The following is a 19419-nucleotide window of genomic DNA, read 5'->3' on the forward strand; positions in this document are numbered from 1 at the left end:
CGGTGGAAGGGAACTCAGTGCGCTGCTAGCCAGGGGCCAAAATGCTGTTCCCAGTGTCCGTGCAAGGAAGCCTGGACCGGCAGCAAACACAAGAGGAGGAAATGGCTTTTGTTGAGGGAAACAAACCGTTTTTCAAGCCAGCAAGCTGTGATCTTGGACTTTTTGCCATATGTACATTTTGCAAAAAGAGAAAGAGCAAGAGACAGGAGCGGGACCTCACTAGCCACGGGCTCTTCCTTGCCCTGGCTGGGGATAGACGCCTCTTCACCGGGATCATGTCGCCTCTGTGGTTCCTGGGCCCTAGGACTTTGAATCCCGCTTTGTTCCCACACTCTGCTCTTGGAACCTAACAAGGACATTTTTAGCACGAGAGGCGTGTGTGGGTTGATGACCATTCCCCCGCCCCCTTGGGTCAGCCTTAGACTGCAGTTCCTTTACTTTTCATTTGTCGTGGGTCTTCCATTCTTAGGCTTTGGTAGCTGCCATTGCTAAGGGGGTTTCTGCTACTGGAGGCCACAGGAGCGCAGAAAGCAAGCCAGACCTTCATTGCAAAACAAGCTTTGAGACCATGATCTCTAAAGTAGGAAAGAGATATGGGGGTGTAGGCATGTCATTCCATTAAAGCCCTGAGGTTAACACTGGGAGCAGACAGCACAGTCTGGGGAGATCTTCTGGAACTGGAAGACTGTAGCTCTGAGCCTCTGAGCTGGGTTTCTGTCACCTCACCTTAGGGTGCTTCAGTATGGCTGCCTGCCCCAGAGCTTCCAAATGAGTCAGCCCTGGGCCTGGATGATTTTATGAACCACAGTTTGGGTCCCATTTATATTCTAGGCTCACTCCCCACCAAAAGCAGAGAAGAAAAAAACACGACTGGAGTTCCATGTTCAATGACAGCTTCCCCTGGGGTCCCTGCGTGGAAACCAGGTGAATTTCCACCTCCCATGTAATAAACAAAGACCCAGCTCCCTGTTCAGACAAGGATGTGATGAAACACACTTCCGGACTTCGCAGGGGACGACGAAAACTTCCCATTTAGAAAAGCATCTTTGGTTCTACGAACGGGGACTCCCCCAAATAGTCCTATCTTTTGGTCCAGAAACCCCATCTTGGCAAGTTAATCCTAACAATTCTACAAATATCTGTAACAAGATGTTCACCCCAGTGTTATCGATAACACCAGAGATCGAAAGCACTCTCAAAGCCTTGCCATTGAAAATAGTTGAGTCCTGATTTGACCCCCTTGCTGGGATAGCAGGCAGTCCATAGAAATCACAAGTACAAATTAGGTAACAATGCAAGGAGGGATATTCATATATCATATATAAAATTACAAATCAACTTTAGTTGATCAACTTTAGTTGATCAATCCCAGTCCCCAGCCAAGAACAGGCACACAGCAGGTGTTTAGGAAACACTTACTTGGTTGAAATGAGCTGCGTTTCCATCTTCCTGCAGCAGCCCTCTTAGTGGAAGTCCTGGTTGGTTCACAGGACTGACCTCCTCCCCAATCACGCCCTGGCACCCATGCCCCTGGGGACTGAAATTGGGGTCAAATTACACTCCCTGCCTGTTCTTGCTGGAAATCACATCCAAGGCCACCTCCTCCTAAACCTTCTGCCCCTTTGTAAGGCGCATCCTAGGTGGCCCAGCAGGAGGCCTTTGCCTGACAAAGAGTGAGGCACCTGCATCCCAGGCTGGGAAGAGCCTGAGAAGCCCCTGCCAGCCTGCCATGGCCCTGCCGGGGGTCATGTCCAGAGTCGCATGCAAGGCAGGTAGCCTCCCAGGCACCATAGGGAATAGAATGATTCTGTGGGTTGTTAAGAACATAAGCAGTGAGCTCTTTAGGCAGCCTGCCACAATTTGAGGGTTTTCTGCCAGCAATGCGTCCCAGATGTCTTCCCAGGTCAGTTCACACGGTTCATGTTGGCGAGCTGTTGAAAAGAGACCGAACTTCAATAATGCTCATTTCTGGTTGACGAGGGCAGGAGTGGTTTGTTGTTTTCCATTCGTTTGTTCGTGTGGTTTCATATTTCTGCAGCCGGTGCTTACCAATGACTTCCTCTGTGCCCAGCACTTGACGTAGACGACCTCCGTTAATCTTACCAACAACCCAGGTGGTATGGGTGGGGTTAGGATTACCCGCACTTTGCAGCTCCAAGAAGTTGAAAGCCTGGCATGATGCCTTACTAGAATGAGGCCAAATTTGACCTGAGGAAGTCTAACCCCCGAGTTGCCCCCCGACCCCTGACCCCACACTCCACGGCTACCTCCGTGCTTGTCTGGTTGTTCCCAGAGAGCTGCCTTGAACACGTATTACTGTAAGTTTAACTGATGCTTGTGGCCGGTGGCTTCTGCCCAAGGCCTCCCTTTGCCTCATCCCTTATTCTGACAAGACTGAGTTGGTGGGGGGATGCCTGAGGCCGGATTGCAGGGCCCCCAGCCTCCACCCCTCTACCATTACCATGTGGGACCCCCACCCTGCTTGCTCCTTGGGAGGTGGAGACTTGGTTCGGGAAACAAACTTCCTGGGGTGTGGCTTGCCCCCACATCTGCTTGAGAAATCCACAGGAAAGATCTAAGTCATCGTTTACAAATTTCCAGGGATCACGGGCACTTCTGACATCATTCCCCCTTGCTAACGCCTTGGGCCATGTTAGTACATAGTGAATGCCGGGTTTGAGGAGCAGAGGAGCTCCCTGCATCCTGGAGGGGGTCGGGGATGCGCCGGTATAAAAAATGACACAGCAGATGTCCCAGTGCAAAGAACGCAGGGCGGCTTTGGGTCCAGACCCCGTCCTCATAACGTGATAGTGACAATAGGTATTTATTGAGCCCACCTGCACACCCCCACATAGTGCCAACCACCTCACACCCAGGCTCTCACTCCATCCTCAAGGTACCCCATGGAGTGGGCTCCGTGAGTGTCCCTTACAGCAGGCGAGGAAGCTGAGCCTTTGAGGGTGAAGTGACCTGTTCCAGGTCACATGGAGGCTGAGCTGACTCCAGCCCTCCGCCCCTAACCCCAGTCCTCTAGTGCCCGGCCCTCTCTGACTTTTGCCTCCTCGTCTTGCACTGGACAGTGATCCTCCAAGTTAGTGTTCTTATCACCACAGTGCAGGAATCACCGTGCAGGAGGCTGAGAAGTGGGGGCCTCAAGAGGACCTTCACCTTGCTCTTAGCAGTGTCCGTTCCACCCTGGCACAAGCTTATGAGAAAACTTGACGAATGGGTCTCTTTTCTCTTTGCCTTCGTACCATCGTAGGTCCACTTCTTGAACTTGCACCCCACTTACTTCGTGGGGCTGAGAACCCCCGCCTCCTGCCTTCTCTGAAAGCTCTGGGATGGTGATCCCAGCTGGTCTTAGGGGCTTGTCTCTCTCCAAGGCTTTCAGTAAGCTCCGCTTTGAATATATTAAAAGTGGAGCATCTCCCATCTTGGCAAAATGAACCTGTGCGTGTCTGAAAGCCACGCAGCGTACCATGCGCATACTTCTTTGTTTTTTCTGAGTAGCCCTCGGTCGCGTTTCCACGGGCGCTGGACTTGGGTCGCTGCGTTTCTGTGTTTTTGTCGTGTTTACCTAAACACGCTCCAAACAAGCTCCACGCACTGAAGAACATCCCCGGGGGCTTCTGGGATCAGGGAAGGACCTGACAGATCTAACTTAATGTTTTGGAAGGGGAAGAGGGGCCTCTGACGGGTGAAACCTGGGGATTTTAGTTCGCAGGAAACTGAGCTGAAAGGATTTTCATATTTCATGTCTAAGAAAGCCATGCTCGTCCCAGGGACACAGACCAGCTGCCCTCTGTCTCTTTGGAGAGCTGGACAAGACGAAATCCTTCCAAGCGTGAGAAATGCAGGTCAGACGTGTGGAAGAAGGCTGGCACAGAAGAGGGCTGAACCCCGAGATAGTTGACGAGTTTTCTCATCTGAAACTGTGTGTAGGGCCAGGGTTGGGGTGGGGCGGGTGATAGCTAGCAGACACTGACGGCCTGCTGTATGCCCAGTAGGTTATGCCATTTCATTTATCCCCCCAACACCTGCAGGAGATGCGTACACGCTTTACCCATTTTACACCTGCACAAGTAATCGAGGTAACCACCCTCATAAACTTTGTGTTCCCTCCCTTGCTTTGTTATTTTATGTTTTTATCACATAGGCATGGCACTCTTAAGGAGTACATTGTTTGCTTTTGCTGGGAGGTTTTGTTATTTTTTTGTTTTTTAGCTTTATAGGAAAGGGCTGATCGGCACAGTGATGCCATCTTCTGTGACTTGCTTTTGTTCACCTTATATTTTGTTGTCTAAGTTTCATTCATGTTGCTACACGTAGCTTTAGCTCATTCTAGCTTATTCATCTGACTGTAGCAGATCCCTTTTGCTACAATATCTCCATCTCTGGCTATGATAACAGGCTGCTACAGCCCTATGCCTGTCTCCTGGAGGGTGCACAAGAATTTCTCTTGGGCGTGTTTATACCTGGGGTGGAATCGTTGGGTTGTAGGGTACAGAATTTCCACCCTATGAGATGCCAAAATGTTTTCCAAAGTGGCTGTACCGGTGTCTCTCCTTCCTATGATACATACGACTTAATGATTCCGTTAGATTTAGAAGTGGGGGCCTCGAGAGGGCCTTCACCTTGCTCCTAACAGTGTCCATTCCACCCTGGCAGTCAGCCACAGCCAATTCTCCCTCTGGGTTTGAGGGACTGTGACGCTCACATCTCGCTCCTGCTGGTCCAGCCATATGACTTGCAAGGCCAGAAGCTCCACGATGATCGGTGATCGTCTCTCTGGTTGGCCTGACCACACACCTTGTAAGGGCCCTCCCCTCCCCAGCCCAGTGCTTGCTGACCTCCAGTGGGTTAGCCAGGAGTGCAAGGCCGATACCCTAATTGTGGTGGGAGGAAGTGCCCGTCCTCTCACCAATGGATGTCCCCAGGGAGACCAACACCAGCTCCCCAGAGCCTAGGCTCCGAGTTAGCTCCACGTGCCTCCCAAGGCTGCGTTGCCCATGGGAAGAAAGCTCCTCCGGAAAATCCAGAACAGAGAACTCACAGAACTGCAGTGCATAAACACAACGGCCTGGAAAATAGCTCATTTCACCCTGGATCTCTCTGGGAATTGTGGAGCTGAGCCAAAGCCAAGACCAGAGCCCCTTTCCCTGTGCTTTCATCTTTCCATGGAACTGGTTTCCTTGGCAGACCACCTGTGTGGCCTGTGGGAAGGCGGGGCCACCTTGGAAGGGGGGGTTGGCGAGTCATTTCTGAAGGAGCAGAGGTGAGAAACTGGGAGAGGTTTCTGCTTGTACAGAAGCCCTTACGTGGGTTAGGGGCTAGGAAAACCAAAGCCATAGGGCGCCCCCCCACCCCTCCGCCACAGACATCTCCCTGGAGATGCCCAGGCGCTGCTCTCACAGGACAGATGGCCAAGCTGGGACCTGGGCACCCTGAAGTCTCGTGGAAGCCTTGGCAGCATTCTACACTTGCCAGGCTGACCTGTGCCTTTCAGAAGCCACAGGGACTGCAGGAAAACGCTGGTCTGATGTTAACACCTGTAGTCACACGCCTGCATTTTAAATAACACAAGCCAGGTATGGCCAGGTAAGTTGTGGCTGGCTAGCTCCGCCATACTGAGGCTTCCCGTGGACTTTGCAGCTTCTGTGGGTCTCTTGGTCAGCAGGGGAAGAAGGTGCTGCTGCAGGCCAGCCCTGGAGCGAGGGCTGCCCTCCTCCATGTGGGAGCCTGGTGGGTGGAGGCAGAACCAGAGACCAGGACCAGGACCTCAGGCAGGACCCTGTATCCTGCGTCACTGGGGAAAGTCTCCAGTTCTCTGTGTCTTCCATCTGCACCCCCTATCCGGGGGCCTCTCCCCACCCTGCTTACTCCCTCCCTCCACCCGGAGGTGAAGCTTTCCCTCCTAACTCCTGGCAGCCAGGGCAAAGGCCCCGTCAGCTGAACAGGGACGGGTCATCGTGTCGATGCAAACACCTTCGAACACAGTGCTCTCCTAGACATGAGGTCTCCAGTGAGCGTCTGTCGCTGTTTGCTGTGGTCCACTTCGATGTCTCTGCCCAGCCTGCATGTTCCCGCTGTACTCTGCTCTCAAATATTTGGGAGGGCTCACAACAGACGCTTCCTGGGGCCCGTGTTTGCACATCTGCTGGTAGTCACAAGCTCAGAGGCTTGGCGAGTGTGACCCACCCGGTGTGAACCGCCGCTGATGGGCCACTCCCGGGACTCGCCTCAGGTGCGAGCAGCTCCTGACACAAGCCGGGAGGGAAGGTGCCCGCCATGTGCACTGGCGGTGGTTTCTTTACCCAATGAGGAAGGGCTTTTCTCCTCATTCCACCGCCTTCTGAGCTCCCGCGTCCTGCCCACGTTTCCCACGGAAGTGATAGTGAAAAACACTGGATGTGGAGTCTGGACCCTGACTCACCGCGGCACCGAGCTCCATCCAGTCAGCCAGAGGGTCCCTTTCCTCTGCTGGAAAGTGGGGCACTGGAACCCTAACTCGCAATCGTGAGGATCACAGGGAATAAACTCTGGGGAAAGGGCTTTGTAAATGATACGCAGCCGCTCAGACATCGGGTGTTGTTACTCCCGTTTTGTGAGCCCTTACCCTCTCCTCCCTTACTTCAAGCCGTCTTGTCCCAGCATTTTCTTCTAGAAGAAACTGAATATTGAGTAGGACTGGTTCCCTAATACAAGGGACATGGGGTATTCTTTTCTTTTTATTCGAACATTAACAGGATCACCAGCCTTCTGAAAAAGGGTTCTTGAAAAGACACGAGGGAAAGGAGAATGTGAGTTGCACGTGCGGACTGTTTTTGGTTCCGGAGGCTCCGTCCGCATGGTGGGGAAGGAAATGGATCACATCCACTGTAGCCGGAGTCGTGGAGTAAAGCTCTTTGGTACGTGGGCATTATGGAAATACTGCCTACAGTTCATCTCCACGGACATTCATCAAGCCCCTCCGTTCTGCCAGGCTTGTGCACAGAGCCCCGAGGAAGTGCAGGTGACTACAAGGGCAGGACAGCCTGGCAAATATGGGGTACATGAATGCTGAACTTCCTCCTTCGTGTCCTTAGCAGACATCACTCATCACACACAGCACTCTCCTCTGCCCAGGCCAGGCAGACTCGCCTTAGAATCCCCGCGGCACAGTGCAGTGGGGGACCTCGGGCTACTGTGGGCTCAGAGCACCTTCCAGAAGGGAAGCAGGGCAGTGCTGAGCCGCTTAAAGCTGGGAGAGCTTGCGGCGGTCAGGGAGGCTGGTCAGGAGGCCGTGACCAGTGAAACCCAACAGGGGCCTCATCCCTTGGGAGCGACTGATTCAAGAGGCTCTGCCGCTGGAAATCCAGAAGGAATTGGGGATCAACTAGCCATAGGGACAGAATTAAAGTCAAAGGCAACAGCCTTGTTTGGGCCTGAATGATTTGGAAAGACGATGGGGCCATGAAGCCCCATGTGAGTAGGAGAGCCTGTCTGGAAGCGGTTTGAGGAGCCATGGGACAATCGGGAGACTTTCTGACCAAATCTGTAGTTCTGGAGGCGTTGGAGCCAGAGACTGTGTAGCTAGGAGATGTATACAATCAGGAGAGCCAGGGCATGGGAGCCACGGATGGGAACGAGGGCGAGCCAGGGGAGTGCCCAGGGCCTCCTGCACGTGGTCCGTAGAGAGGAGAGGCAGATATTGTAGTACTTAATAACAGGAGCTAGCCCCCGAGTAAGCAGACTGGCGGAACTGAGCAGAAACCCAGAAATAGACTAGATTCAAGTGAAAGTGGGAACTATGGAGTACAACAAGGGTGACCTCACAACCCAGTGAAGTAATGAAGGAATTTTTCATGACTTCCGTTAAGACATCAAGACCCATCTGCACGTTGCAGCTCGATAGGAGTGACAGTTTCACAATAGCGTGAGTGTCCTTCAGGCCACTGAGCTGAATGAACACTTAGAAGTGATGCATGTAAATTTCATGTTATGTACATGTTACCACAAAAAAAGAAATGAAACCGTAGAAGGACTCACAACGTATGACTGACAATACCCTTTAGAACCTTGAAATAGAGAAAGCCTTTATAAGCAAGAATCAAAGTTCAGAAGCCATTAGAAGAAAGGACTTATTATTTGGCCATTTAAAAATAAGAATCGCCCGCACAGCTAAACACAACATAAACAAAGTAAAAGGACTAAAGACCAACTTGTAGAGAAGAAGCTCTTCAATATCAAGACAAAATGCAAGACAGAAAAAAATAGGCAAAGACATGAATTCTCAGTTCACCACAAAAGAAATACAGCTCGCTCTTAAGAATGAGAAGATGTTCAAACTACACGTTCTCCCCTATCTTATGGGTAAAAACCCAAATGCCAGTAGACACGCTTTGTTGACTGAGAGAATGGGTCTTCTCCCATACTAAGGGGATCGAGTCAAGGCCGGATATCCCACGTGGAGGGGAATTTGGCAGAAACTGCCAAGTGACGCGGGCACGTACCTTTCATCCGAGCAACCTCATGTCTAGACATACACCCCGAAGCTGCCCCTTCACCAAGGTGAATTAGAACACCCCGAGGCAATTTATTACAGCCTGCTGTTAACGGAACCAGAGATCAGCTAGCACACAGATAGTTTCCGATGAGAGACTGCTTGCAGAAACTTCCCTTTGCTCACACCAAGCGGTACCTACCACACATGGCAACGTATTTTTGCAAAAAAGAAATGCTTTGAGAAAAATCCGGAAAATAACTAAAATGGTTAACCATAGTGAACAAGAGAGGAGGGGTGGAGTAGATAGGCATAGAAGTAAGACTTCACTGGGAGGACCTTCTTATAAATTTCTGATCGTTGTACCAGGTCAGGGTGTATCTATTCAGAAAAGAAATTGAATTGAAAAGCAAAACTTACAGCTGGAAACAAATTTTATTTCAAAATTAACAAACGTCATTGTCTATCAGATTAGGAACACAAGCCCACGGAGGAAATAATTAGGACATATTTGCAATAACTTGAACTGTAAACACAAGACTCTGGCATATCACTACTGAAGTATATTCTAAGGATGGGGGAGGGAGGATGGGGAATTAGCGTGGAATGGGTGTTATCAGTCCTCTCCAGCTGCCATGACAAAGCACCATAGACGGGACATCTTAAACAACAGACATTTATTGACTCGCACATTGGAGGCTAGAAGCCCAAGACTGAGGTATCGCAGGGCTGGTTTTTTCCAAGGCCTTTCTCCTTGGCCTGCAGGTGGCCGTCTTCTTGCTGTGTCCTCCCATGGTCTTTCCGCTGTGCACATGCCCTGGACGTCTCTGTGTCCTAATCTCCTCTGCCTGTAAGAACAGGAGTCGGATAGGGTTAAGACCCACCAGAAGGGCCTCATTTTAATTAAACCTCCTCTTTGAAGGCCCTGTCTCCAAAGGCAGCCCCATGATGAGCCACAGGGGTCTAGGGCTTCAACATAAGAATTTAGGGGTGGCGGGGGACACAATTCAGACCATGACAAGGAGTATGGAGCTTCAATTCAGGGGCGTTCTGGACGTGCACGGTGGTGACAGCAGCACAGCCCGCTGAACCGAACACTAAAAACAGTTGAGGTGGTAAATTGCATGGTATATTTTACCACCATAAAAAATAATAATCAATTTAAGGAGGGAAGCAACCCTCCGGGAGCAGAGGGTGCTATTGAGACGGTGACTGCTGGTGGGCTCCCGGCACCACGCGATGGTCAGGGAGGCGGCAGGGCTGGGGCGGCGTGCGTGGTGGACAGCAGGACAGCAGGGCACAGGAGCTTGTCCCCTGCCCAAGGAGGTGGGTCCTGAATTTGAGGTGCGGGCAGCCTGTCAGGTCTAGGCAGTAAGTCCTTCCCCTTTCTATCTGTGAAATGAGTGTTGCCATCGTTACTCCCGTGACAGCTGTCCCCGCAGAGATGGCAGGAAGGGTTTGGGCGGACACCCTGGGTGCGTGGCCCCTGTTCTCTGGGAGCTCTTTCTTGCTTGTGATTTTCAAACAGTCGCGTGAGGGGCTTGCAGCCTGAATAAGGAAGCGGTAGCCGCCAGTACGCGGTTTCTATAGCGACTGATGTCCTTCAGAGGGAAAACGTGGAGAGACCCTAAGAAAAGAACCAGGGGGAACGAACAGCGCAGAAACGCAACAGATGATACAGTCCAGGAGGAATACACTGTGACCTAGTTTTAGCGCGGCGTCGTGGAGACTCCTGGCAAACACCCCGGGCTGTTTTATCTCATTGCGTGTTTGTCAGATTGTCATCGCTGAAAGCTGTGAGTGAGGGGACAAGATGCAACACTTTGACCTGGTGAAAGTCTAACGTTGAAACACGGTTGTGAGGATCAAGGAGCTGGGAAGATCCCAGAAAATTCTGAGCCCCATCAATTTCACTCCCAGCCACTTGGTAGAAAATCAGACCTGTTGAGACTCTGTGCACCTGTCTGTTCTTCCTTCCTTGGAAACAGCCACGAGGAAAGCATCCTGGCTGTGTGGACAGGCTTTGCAATGTTTATGTCCCTCCTTATCCCACTTCCAGGCTGTGGGATCTTGGGCAAGTTCCTTAACCAGTCTGTGCTTTGACTTTCTTTGCTAAAACGGGGAGAGAATTCCCACATGGGAGAGTGGTTGGAAAGAGAGGATTCCATGGGATGATACATTTGGGTCCTCGGTCAAGAGTGGTCGGTAAGGGGCACCTGGGTGGCTCAGTGGGTTAAAGCCTCTGCCTTCGGCTCGGGTCATGATCCCAGGGTCCTGGGATCGAGCCCCACATCAGGCTCTCTGCTCCGCAGGGAGCCTGCTTCCTCCTCTCTCTCTGCCTGCCTATCTGCCTAGTTGTGATTTCTCTCTGTCAAATAAATAAAATATTTAAAAAAAAAAAAAAAAAAAGAGTGGTCGGTAATTCCGGCGAGGAAACCACTGGGCTCAGGTGGCCCACAGCCTCCTGGTAACCGTGATTCTCTCATCTCCCATTCCCTTCCAGTTGGCCACGGACAGAGCGAAGGGGAGAGGATGGTAGTGTCCGACTTCCACGTTTTCATCAGGGATGTGTTACAGCACGTGGATATCATGCAGAAAGACTACCCAGGGCTCCCTGTCTTCCTTCTGGGCCACTCCATGGTAAGTGGACCACAGAAGACCCCGCCCAAATCAAGCCCGGTCCCCAGCCTCGCTGTGGGTGGGAGGGGTGAGACCCCGTGATGAAGACAAGGCGTGTCCCACCCCACCCGCTCTCTGCCTGGCTGGCACGCCCCCTCTCTGCGTGCCCTGTACTTGGAGCTCCTGGGCATTTTCGCGCTCAGGACAAGCCAGGTTCAGCGTCCTGGAGACTGTCCAAGAGGGAGCTTCTCATTGAGACCCAGGACGCCAGAGGCTGCCTGCCCATCCTTTCTGAGAACCTCGGCCGCGGGGCCTCTTCGGAAACCAGTCTTTTCTTTTCAGGCTCTGTTGGCCCCTCAGTGCCATTTCACAGTGAGACTCCCAAGGGCGCCTCTCCCTGCAGAGCCATTTCTCAGAGTGGGGATGGCTCTTCCATCAGCGAGAAGCCCAGGGAAAGTGCCCAAACCCTGGATGCTTGCTCCAGCCTGTACAGTACGAATGGGAACTGGGGACACGATCTCCCCAGGGAAACATTCAGAATCCTTTCCACCTTTTAAATGTATCTAATCCCCTAAGAATCAACCAAGTATAATCTTTAAGTCCGCAGCCTGCAAATGGGCAGCACGTCTCCCCCCGGGCAGCCTGACAGGTCGGCTGGCAGAGAATTTTGAACTGATGAAATGTGAAGGTGGGGGGGCGGCGGGGCACTTTTCCCTCTGGGGCCGGGCTTCCGCCCCCGTTATCACAACCGGTCTTGCTTCCTGCCTGTCTCTTACCTGCCCAGCCTCTATCCACCTCTGTGGTCCCACCTACCCTCATCTTTAGGCCCACAACCAAGGCTTCCTGCTTCCAGCACCATTCATGCTCACTGAGTATTTTTCTTGGAACCAAAATTTCTGGGACCTTGACCGAACCAAGAAGAAAAAAAAAATGTATAGCAGTATAGCCATCTCTTCTTATAATCCGATTACAAAACCAAAAATCTCATATTAAGGCTGACGGCATGAATGCATTGGGGGTCTGCCAGCTTTTGGCTGGAAACGAAGTAGAAATGTGTTGTTTAACTGGCGGCCCACAAGCAGGAACCTTATTTATATCTCTCTGAAATGTTTGCTCTTGGAAAACCCTGAGGGGGGAAAAAACGTGTGTAATAAAATAATTGCAGATCCAGTTTATCCAACATTCCATGGAGCCTACTCCAAGGTAAGCCCCCCACCCCCACCCCGCCTGGGGCTCCGGGCCAGGCCTGCAGCTTCGGGGGAGTGTGCTGATGGTGGTTTATTAGAAATATGTGCGCTGGCGGAAGCTGGCATGTGCCCACCCTGGCCTGTTTTGCTTTGCAGGGAGGAGCCATCGTCATTCTCACGGCCGCGGAGAGGCCAAGGCACTTCTCCGGCATGGTTCTCATTTCGCCCTTGGTTCTGGCCAACCCTGAGTCTGCGACGACTCTCAAGGTAAACGGACTTACGGTTCTGGGCGAGTCTTCAGGGCCCCGGGAGCCCCGGGCGTCCGTGGGCACGTCCTTTCCTGCCTAAAGTCTGGGCGGAAAGGCCCAAGTCCGTTTCCAGACTTCGTCCTTTGCCGTGTGAAGGTTTGGACAAATACCAAACTTTGTCGCCACGGGGGTTCCGTGATGTCTGAAGTCAGGTGTGTTTTCTCCCTTAGCGATGAGAGAAGAACGGTTTCCTGTTTGTGTGTGTTTTCTTGGTGAAAGTTGAACAGGGACAAAGTGACACATGTTGGGAATCTAGCCAAATAACCTTTGTTAACAGTTTGTGTTGAGGGCCTGGGCTGATTTTCATTGACTATTTGCCAGCTCGAGCCAAAAGTATACACTGAGGGGAACGGCCAGCCGTCTGTGGTGGTGACTTAGGGGGGGTCCACTGAGCAGCAGCTCTCCTCCAGCCTGGAGCACGTTTTCCTTTGCTCTAAGGATGCATCCCTCTGTTTGAGCCATCATTTTGTTGTCCCGGTTCTACTGGTATGCAGTGGCATGCATGGACAGGCTCTCGGTTCTGGGGCTCCGCGTGGTGTGGACACGGCCCACGAGCTAACATTTAGTTGACCTCTGAACAACACAGGTGTGAACTACATGAGCCTACTCATGCATGGATGTCTTTCAACAGATAGAGGGCTGTAAATATATTTTCTCTTCCTTACGATTTTCTTTCTTCCTTCCTGTTGATTTTCTTAATCACATTATTTCTTTAGTGTAAGAATATAATGTATGCTATGTAATACATACAAAATATGTGCTAATCACCTATTGATGTTATGGTTTCCAGGCAACAGAAGGCTATTAGTAGTTGGGTTTTGTGGGCGGGGGACCGGGCAGGGAGGGTCAACGTTATATTTGGTTTTCAGCTGGGCAGGGGTTCAGCGCCCCTAGCCCTCGAATTGTTCAGGGGCCCACGGAACTGCCTCGGAGCGGAACAGGTGCTTCGTCTCAGAGAAGGGAGATGAGAGTGTGGCATCTCAGGACTGCTTGCTGTGAACGTGGTTGTGAATGTTCTGGACCTATCCTTTAGCGGCCTGAGGTTTAAGAGAGAGCATAAGTGAATGAGAGTTGGAGAATCCCAACCCCGTGCATCCCCAGGGAAGGGTTAATCTTATGCCAGTGCCCGTGGGGCTGCCCTCTGAGCCAGTTGTCAGGACTCTCAAAGGACTCAGAGGGTGAGGTGGGGGTCATGGGGCCATGGGGAACTGGCAGCCATCCGCTGGTGGCTTACCCTCCTTTCCCTGGCCTCACTGTCAAATGGCGGCAGGACATCTAAATAATTGCCCGGTAGCACTGATACCTCCAGTATCCTCCTGAGGACCCAAGTAGAGGAGCACAGGACAGGGAATAAAGGCTTGTAAGAATGTTTTCAAAGTGTTTCCTCCAGCCCATGGCCAGAGATGGGTGGGCAGGTCCTGTGGAGAGCCTTTCCTTTACATACAGAGAAATGGAGACAGGCTGAGCCACAGAGAAACCTGGAACTATCTGATAGTTTAATCAGAGAACAACAATTTACTTAATTCACTGAAGAACAGAGATGCCTCGCGTCTTTGAATTTTGCCCCATTGGAAGGAAATCACCACTGACTTGTTGCAAGCAACTGTCATTAGTAAATTTCAGTGCTGTGTGGGCCCAAGCCACCCTCTTCCTGACAGGGAAAGAAATGAAGGTCGTTCCCAGAACCACAGGTAATGCCCAGACGGGCTACTTCCTGGTCATTGACATGGGCAAGAGGACGCATGACCTCCTGGACGGCTCCCATCACGACTGTAATCGACTGTATAGCATGAGGGCAAATCACTCACATCAAGGGTTCTTTTCCAAGTAGAACGAGCAAGACCAGGATCACAGTGGAGCAGGGAGTTCTCACGGCACCCATGTGCTCTGACTCAGGAAGGTGTACTCAGTTCAGTGAGCACCCAGCATGTGCCCTGCTTCCCTCTGCCTTATCGCCCCCCGGGAGAGGTTGTGACCTGGTTTTGTGAATGGGAACACTGAGGCTTGGGCAGGGAGAGTGCCCTGCCAGGATCACACAACTTGCCTGACTGATCTGAATCCGGGGCTGTCCACTCTCCCTCTAGGATGTTTCCCTAGAGAAGAAAATAGGTATTTTCTGATGTGGACGTTCTTAGAGACAAGCCAGAGACCTTGGGGCTTTCCAGATAAAATGCATGAGGGGCTCATGGCAGCAGGGCCCAGAGACGGGCCCCAAGGCTTCCCAACAGAGTCTCTAGCAGACGTGGAACTTCCAGGCAAGGCTGCCGGCGTGACCTCTCGGAGCCCTGTGCTAATAGATCACCTTGTCAAATCAGGAACCAGCCGTCCCTGGGGGGTGCTGGTCTGCTCTTATTAACCAAGACAAATTGGATTTCCTGTTGCCCCCAGACCTGAGGACACATCTTCCCCACCACGAAATCTGTTGCTGCCCCTGGGTCTTGGGCAATTTTGACTGACAGAGTCCCTGATTCATCTGCCTACCCGCCCCCGGGGTGACTGGATTACCCTGTACACAGCTAGTCTAGTGCGACGACCTTCCTGAAAGCCTCTCGGAGAACCTTTGTTTAAAATTTAAACACTGTTAGAATAACACATTCACAGGGTTCAAACTTGAGAAGATGAGGAGAGGACAGACAGCTGGCTGTCTCTCTGCCCGGTGGAGGCCGGCAGCCGGAGCCTCCACCTATTGGGACGCACGGGCACGTGCCACTCGTTGCTGTGTTTTACACGAAAGAGAATACCCTCTCTGCGCCTTCGGCAGGCTTTGTTCTTTCAGCTGGCTTCGTTTTTGTGGGTTTGCCTTTAGTTTGGTTGTTTTACTCAGCATTGGATACCGCTGGCGGCTCCTTCAGGATTCAGGAATAGTTAATCCCATCAACATTAACTGGAATAGTTCAGGCTAGGTCCTGGAATAGGTAAGGTCTCCCTTACAGACCTCCAAGAGCGATGGCTTCCCAGAGACCACTCCCGCCTGAGAGGACTGAGGTGGAAGAGGGGCCCTGCCGTGGCCAGGACAGAGGGCAAAGTCAAGTCCTGGCCTCGTCCCTCCTCCCAGTGGACTGTGCCGGTGGTTTGTTTCCTGGCACCAAACTCCTGCTGGAGAGAAACTCCAAATTGTCAAAGTGGACAGCTTTGAGTACAGACAGGAACTGGAAGAGGACAGTCCCTACCCCCTGGATTGTAGGAACACTGGATCCCCATGCCAGACCGCACCCCACCAGACCTGCACATAGCTGGTCTTAGCGCCACACTCCCTCTTCCACAAGCTGGGGTATGTTTAGCCTGGAGGACAGACAAGGAGGACAGGGGTCTGGTCCCCAAACACTGTCTGTGTTTAGAATGTGATTGCACAAGGGAAGGGACCACAGGAGAAATTTGGAAACAATAGCCAGTGTATCAGAACCAGTCTCAGCTGCTTATAAGGCCGTTTCCTGGGGATTCTCTCCACGTCCCACACCCGGGGGGCCGTGCAGAGCTGGAGTCCTTCCCAGGGAGCAGAGGTGAAACCCTGGGCTGCCCAGCTAGGTGGGTGTGTGAGCGAGACTCGGGTGTCCTCACTTGGCCTTGCCCCGGGGATAGCAGGCAGGAACGTGGGGTGGGGTGCAGAACCACTCACTTTTCTAGGTGGGGGAGAAGAGGAACACCCGAAATCCCCCTGGGCAGTGCCTGGGGTTGTTGGTGGTGTGGGGGTGGGGGGGGGAGCTCAGCCTGCCAGGAAGGCAATCTTCTAAATGATCTTCTTTGCCTCTTGCCTGGAGGTTGTCCCCAGGGATCCAGAGTCAGGGACGCAGGAGTCCGCCCAATTCCAGATGCTTCCACTCCCTGTCAGTCAGGCACCTGGCCAAGTAGAGAGGAGAGAGCTGAGGTCAACCAGGCCCTCAGTGCATGAGCTGTCCCCATCTCAGTTCCTTTCCACCACCACCCAGTGAGGAGAGAAAGTCATTACCAATTCACAGACAAGAACGTGGGGCCAATTGTCTTGCTCAAGGTCAGCTTGTGCCCCAGCCCCGGTTGGTGAGCGAGGCAAGATACTCCCTTTCACCCCAAAGCATGCCTGCCAGCGTTAGCTGCCCTTGACTTGCACGCCTTCTCATTTGTTTGTAGTCACCAGGCTCCAGAAGGCCCCGGGGACAATCTGGGCACTGGGGGTGGAGGGAACTGGAGGCAATGGGGCGGGGGGGGGGGGGGGTTGCCTCTCTTTCTCATGTGTAAAGTCAGACCCAGGGACCGGGACTTAACTACAGTCATGAACTGGCCCATGAATCTGGCAGCTGGGCTGTGCCTGGGGATAGGGGGTGTTACCTCTGTCCTGCAGGTGCCTGAGCTGTCATAGCTGGGGGTTCAGACTTCTAGACGCTTGGCATTCAAGAAACACGTCTTTGGGGAGCCCCTGCTGTAGGTCAGCCACAGGGCAGACAGCGGTGAGCCGCTGCTCCCCCTTCCCAGCTCGGCATACAGAAAAGGCACAAGGCACTTTCTAGTCTCCGCTGGCCTGAGGCTGCGTTCCTCCCCACCCCCACCCCCCACCCCCCCCGCCCCCGAGAGTTTCTGGGCTGACCCTTGCACGGATATCACCCTCACAGAAGGCCTAGCTCTCTGGCCCCCTTTCGCACAAGTTGGCTTGCCGGAGCCACTTTAGAAGATCATGATTATAATTCCCTCCCTCATGTCAAGTCTTTCATCAGCTGCAGAAGCTTCAAAATGATCTTAGGGAGCCATTAAAACCTTTTGGATCAATAGAGGCATTTGCGCACGTCACTAGTATTTAAAGTGATGGGCTCAGCATTTCATCCAGGAATGGCCCAAGGGCATGTCAAGGGCCATGACACACTCTGGTCCTTGGCTCATCGGGAGGTGGACCTCGCTTCTGGGAGAGTCATTCTTTTTGGGGGGTGCAATAGTTTTCAGGGCTCTAGCTGTGACCGTGATGCTTGTTGCAAACCATCACTCTGGAACACATTGGCGGTGCTCTCTCTGCAGTCAGTCCAGGAGAATTGGTTGAGTTTCTCCTGGGGACAGAAGCCAGAAGGGCAATTAGGGAGGAACTCTGTGGAAACCAGGTCTCAGGTAACCTCCCCAGCAACAGTTCGAGGTTTGTTTCATTATCCCCATCTGAGAGATGAAGAAACTGAGGACCACAGCCTTCTTTGGTGATTCAGAACCAGAGTTTGAATCAAAATTTGCCTGGCTCTCAGTCTCCTCTTTCTGGGGCTGGAGGGCTGGCAACTTGGGGCCCATTATAAGTCTGCCCCCAAATTACCCTCCGGTGATGAGACCTGGGGTCCCTGCTGAGTCCGCACCACTGGGTGGCACAAACCTGACTCAGCCTGCGAGGGTCATGATTTGAAGGGGGAATCTCACCTCAGGGGGGGCTGTCTGGGGTCACCCCTCCCTGGAGCTGGATCCAAGGCTCTCTCCACACTCCTGCAGGATTATCCAAAGAGCCTGAGCGAACTGGCAACGAGAAGTTTATTCTGTCTGATTCCAACTTCTTCATGGGTGAGCTGCACCTCTCCCTGGTGCCTCTGCTGGCTTCTCTTGCCTTCCCCTGAAGGCGGCGGAGGGTTCTCCCAGCTGATGGTGGAGGCTTAGGGAGACCGATGGTGGAGGCTTAGAGAGACTGATGGTGGAGGCTTAAGGAGATCATGGTGGGATGAAGCAGAACCTACCCGGGCAGCCTGAACAAATTTGGTTCTCAGGGTATGGACTGTGTCAGGCCCTTTCCACCCCGACTCTTTCCTTACTATGTGGCCCTTCCTCACCTCATACCCCCATCTCAGCCCTTCTGGCTCTCTGCATCACTACAATCAACCCGCTGCCCAGGCTTGATTCATTCAGCCCTGCCTCACCCTTTCCTCCCCTTCAGCCTCTAGGCTAACGGAATAAACAACCCCTAAAAGAACAGCAGGGAAAGGGGGTATCTTTTGCACCTGTTTCAAGCATCCTGCCCCTGCAACCGTCTTGGATTTTTTTTTTTTTTATGTGGGGAAGAGGCTAAGCACCTAATTCTTTTTTTCTAAGCCACGTTATTGTCATCCAAAGATTTGCCTCTACGCAGTTGCGTCTTGTTAGAAATGTGGTGTGAAACTAAGCATGCAGCTCAGAAAAAGAGCCGAGGGTCAGGGCCGTCCAAACGGCATCCTTCCAAAGGGCAGTGTGCCCTTCAGAGAGATCCTGCACCACCCCCAACCCTGTCCAAACCAGGATGGGACAGGAACACTTTGTCTACTCCAGCTGATCGCTGGAATCACCAAGGGAGCTTAAAAATAAAACAAACAAACACACAAAAAATTAATGGATGCCAGGGCCCCACCTCAGGCTGATTGCATCAGAACCTCTCAGGGAGGGTCCCGGGAAGAGGCATTTATGACATTTCCTGGAGAAACGTCAGAGCAGGGGACTGCCGGGCAACCTTCACGGGACACAAGACTGCCCTGCCTGGGGTCCTGTGACAATGCAGACCTGGATCCCATAGACCAGAGTCCCCAGCAGCTGCTGGGGCTGCTAGGCTCCTGGTCTGAGGACCACACTTAGAGCAGGGAGGCCACGAAGTATCAGGAAGTTGGAGGGTGGGTTGGGAGTGCCGTGCCCGTGCCCGTACACTAACAGGATGGAAGGACCAGCACGCTCCAACAACAGTGCTCTCTTCCTGGGAAGGCAGGGTGCCACACGTCGCTTCCAGGGAACCCCTAAAGTCAAGAAGTCTCCCTCACAGTCTTCCCTCCCTGGGCCTGTCCCATGAATGGTGTGTTGGAGAGTCTCCGCAGACTCTCCCTGGTGCAAACTCACATCCACGGCTTAGCAATCTCTCGGCGTCAAGACC

General features: G+C 52.6%; 1 protein-coding gene across 2 annotated transcripts in view; it reads left to right on the forward strand.

Annotated features, from left to right (window-relative positions):
- MGLL (monoglyceride lipase) overlaps nt 1-19419 on the forward strand; it is a 112390-nt gene that overhangs the window by 71468 nt on the left and 21503 nt on the right. For both annotated transcript variants that reach the window (XM_045990996.1, XM_045990995.1), the window contains exons 4-5: nt 10986-11122; nt 12445-12555. In XM_045990996.1, the coding sequence (XP_045846952.1) occupies nt 10986-11122; nt 12445-12555 (248 nt within the window). The remainder of the gene's footprint in view (nt 1-10985; nt 11123-12444; nt 12556-19419) is intronic.

The sequence above is a fragment of the Meles meles genome, chromosome 20 (assembly GCF_922984935.1).
Source record: "Meles meles chromosome 20, mMelMel3.1 paternal haplotype, whole genome shotgun sequence".
Classification (NCBI taxonomy): Eukaryota; Metazoa; Chordata; class Mammalia; order Carnivora; family Mustelidae; genus Meles; species Meles meles.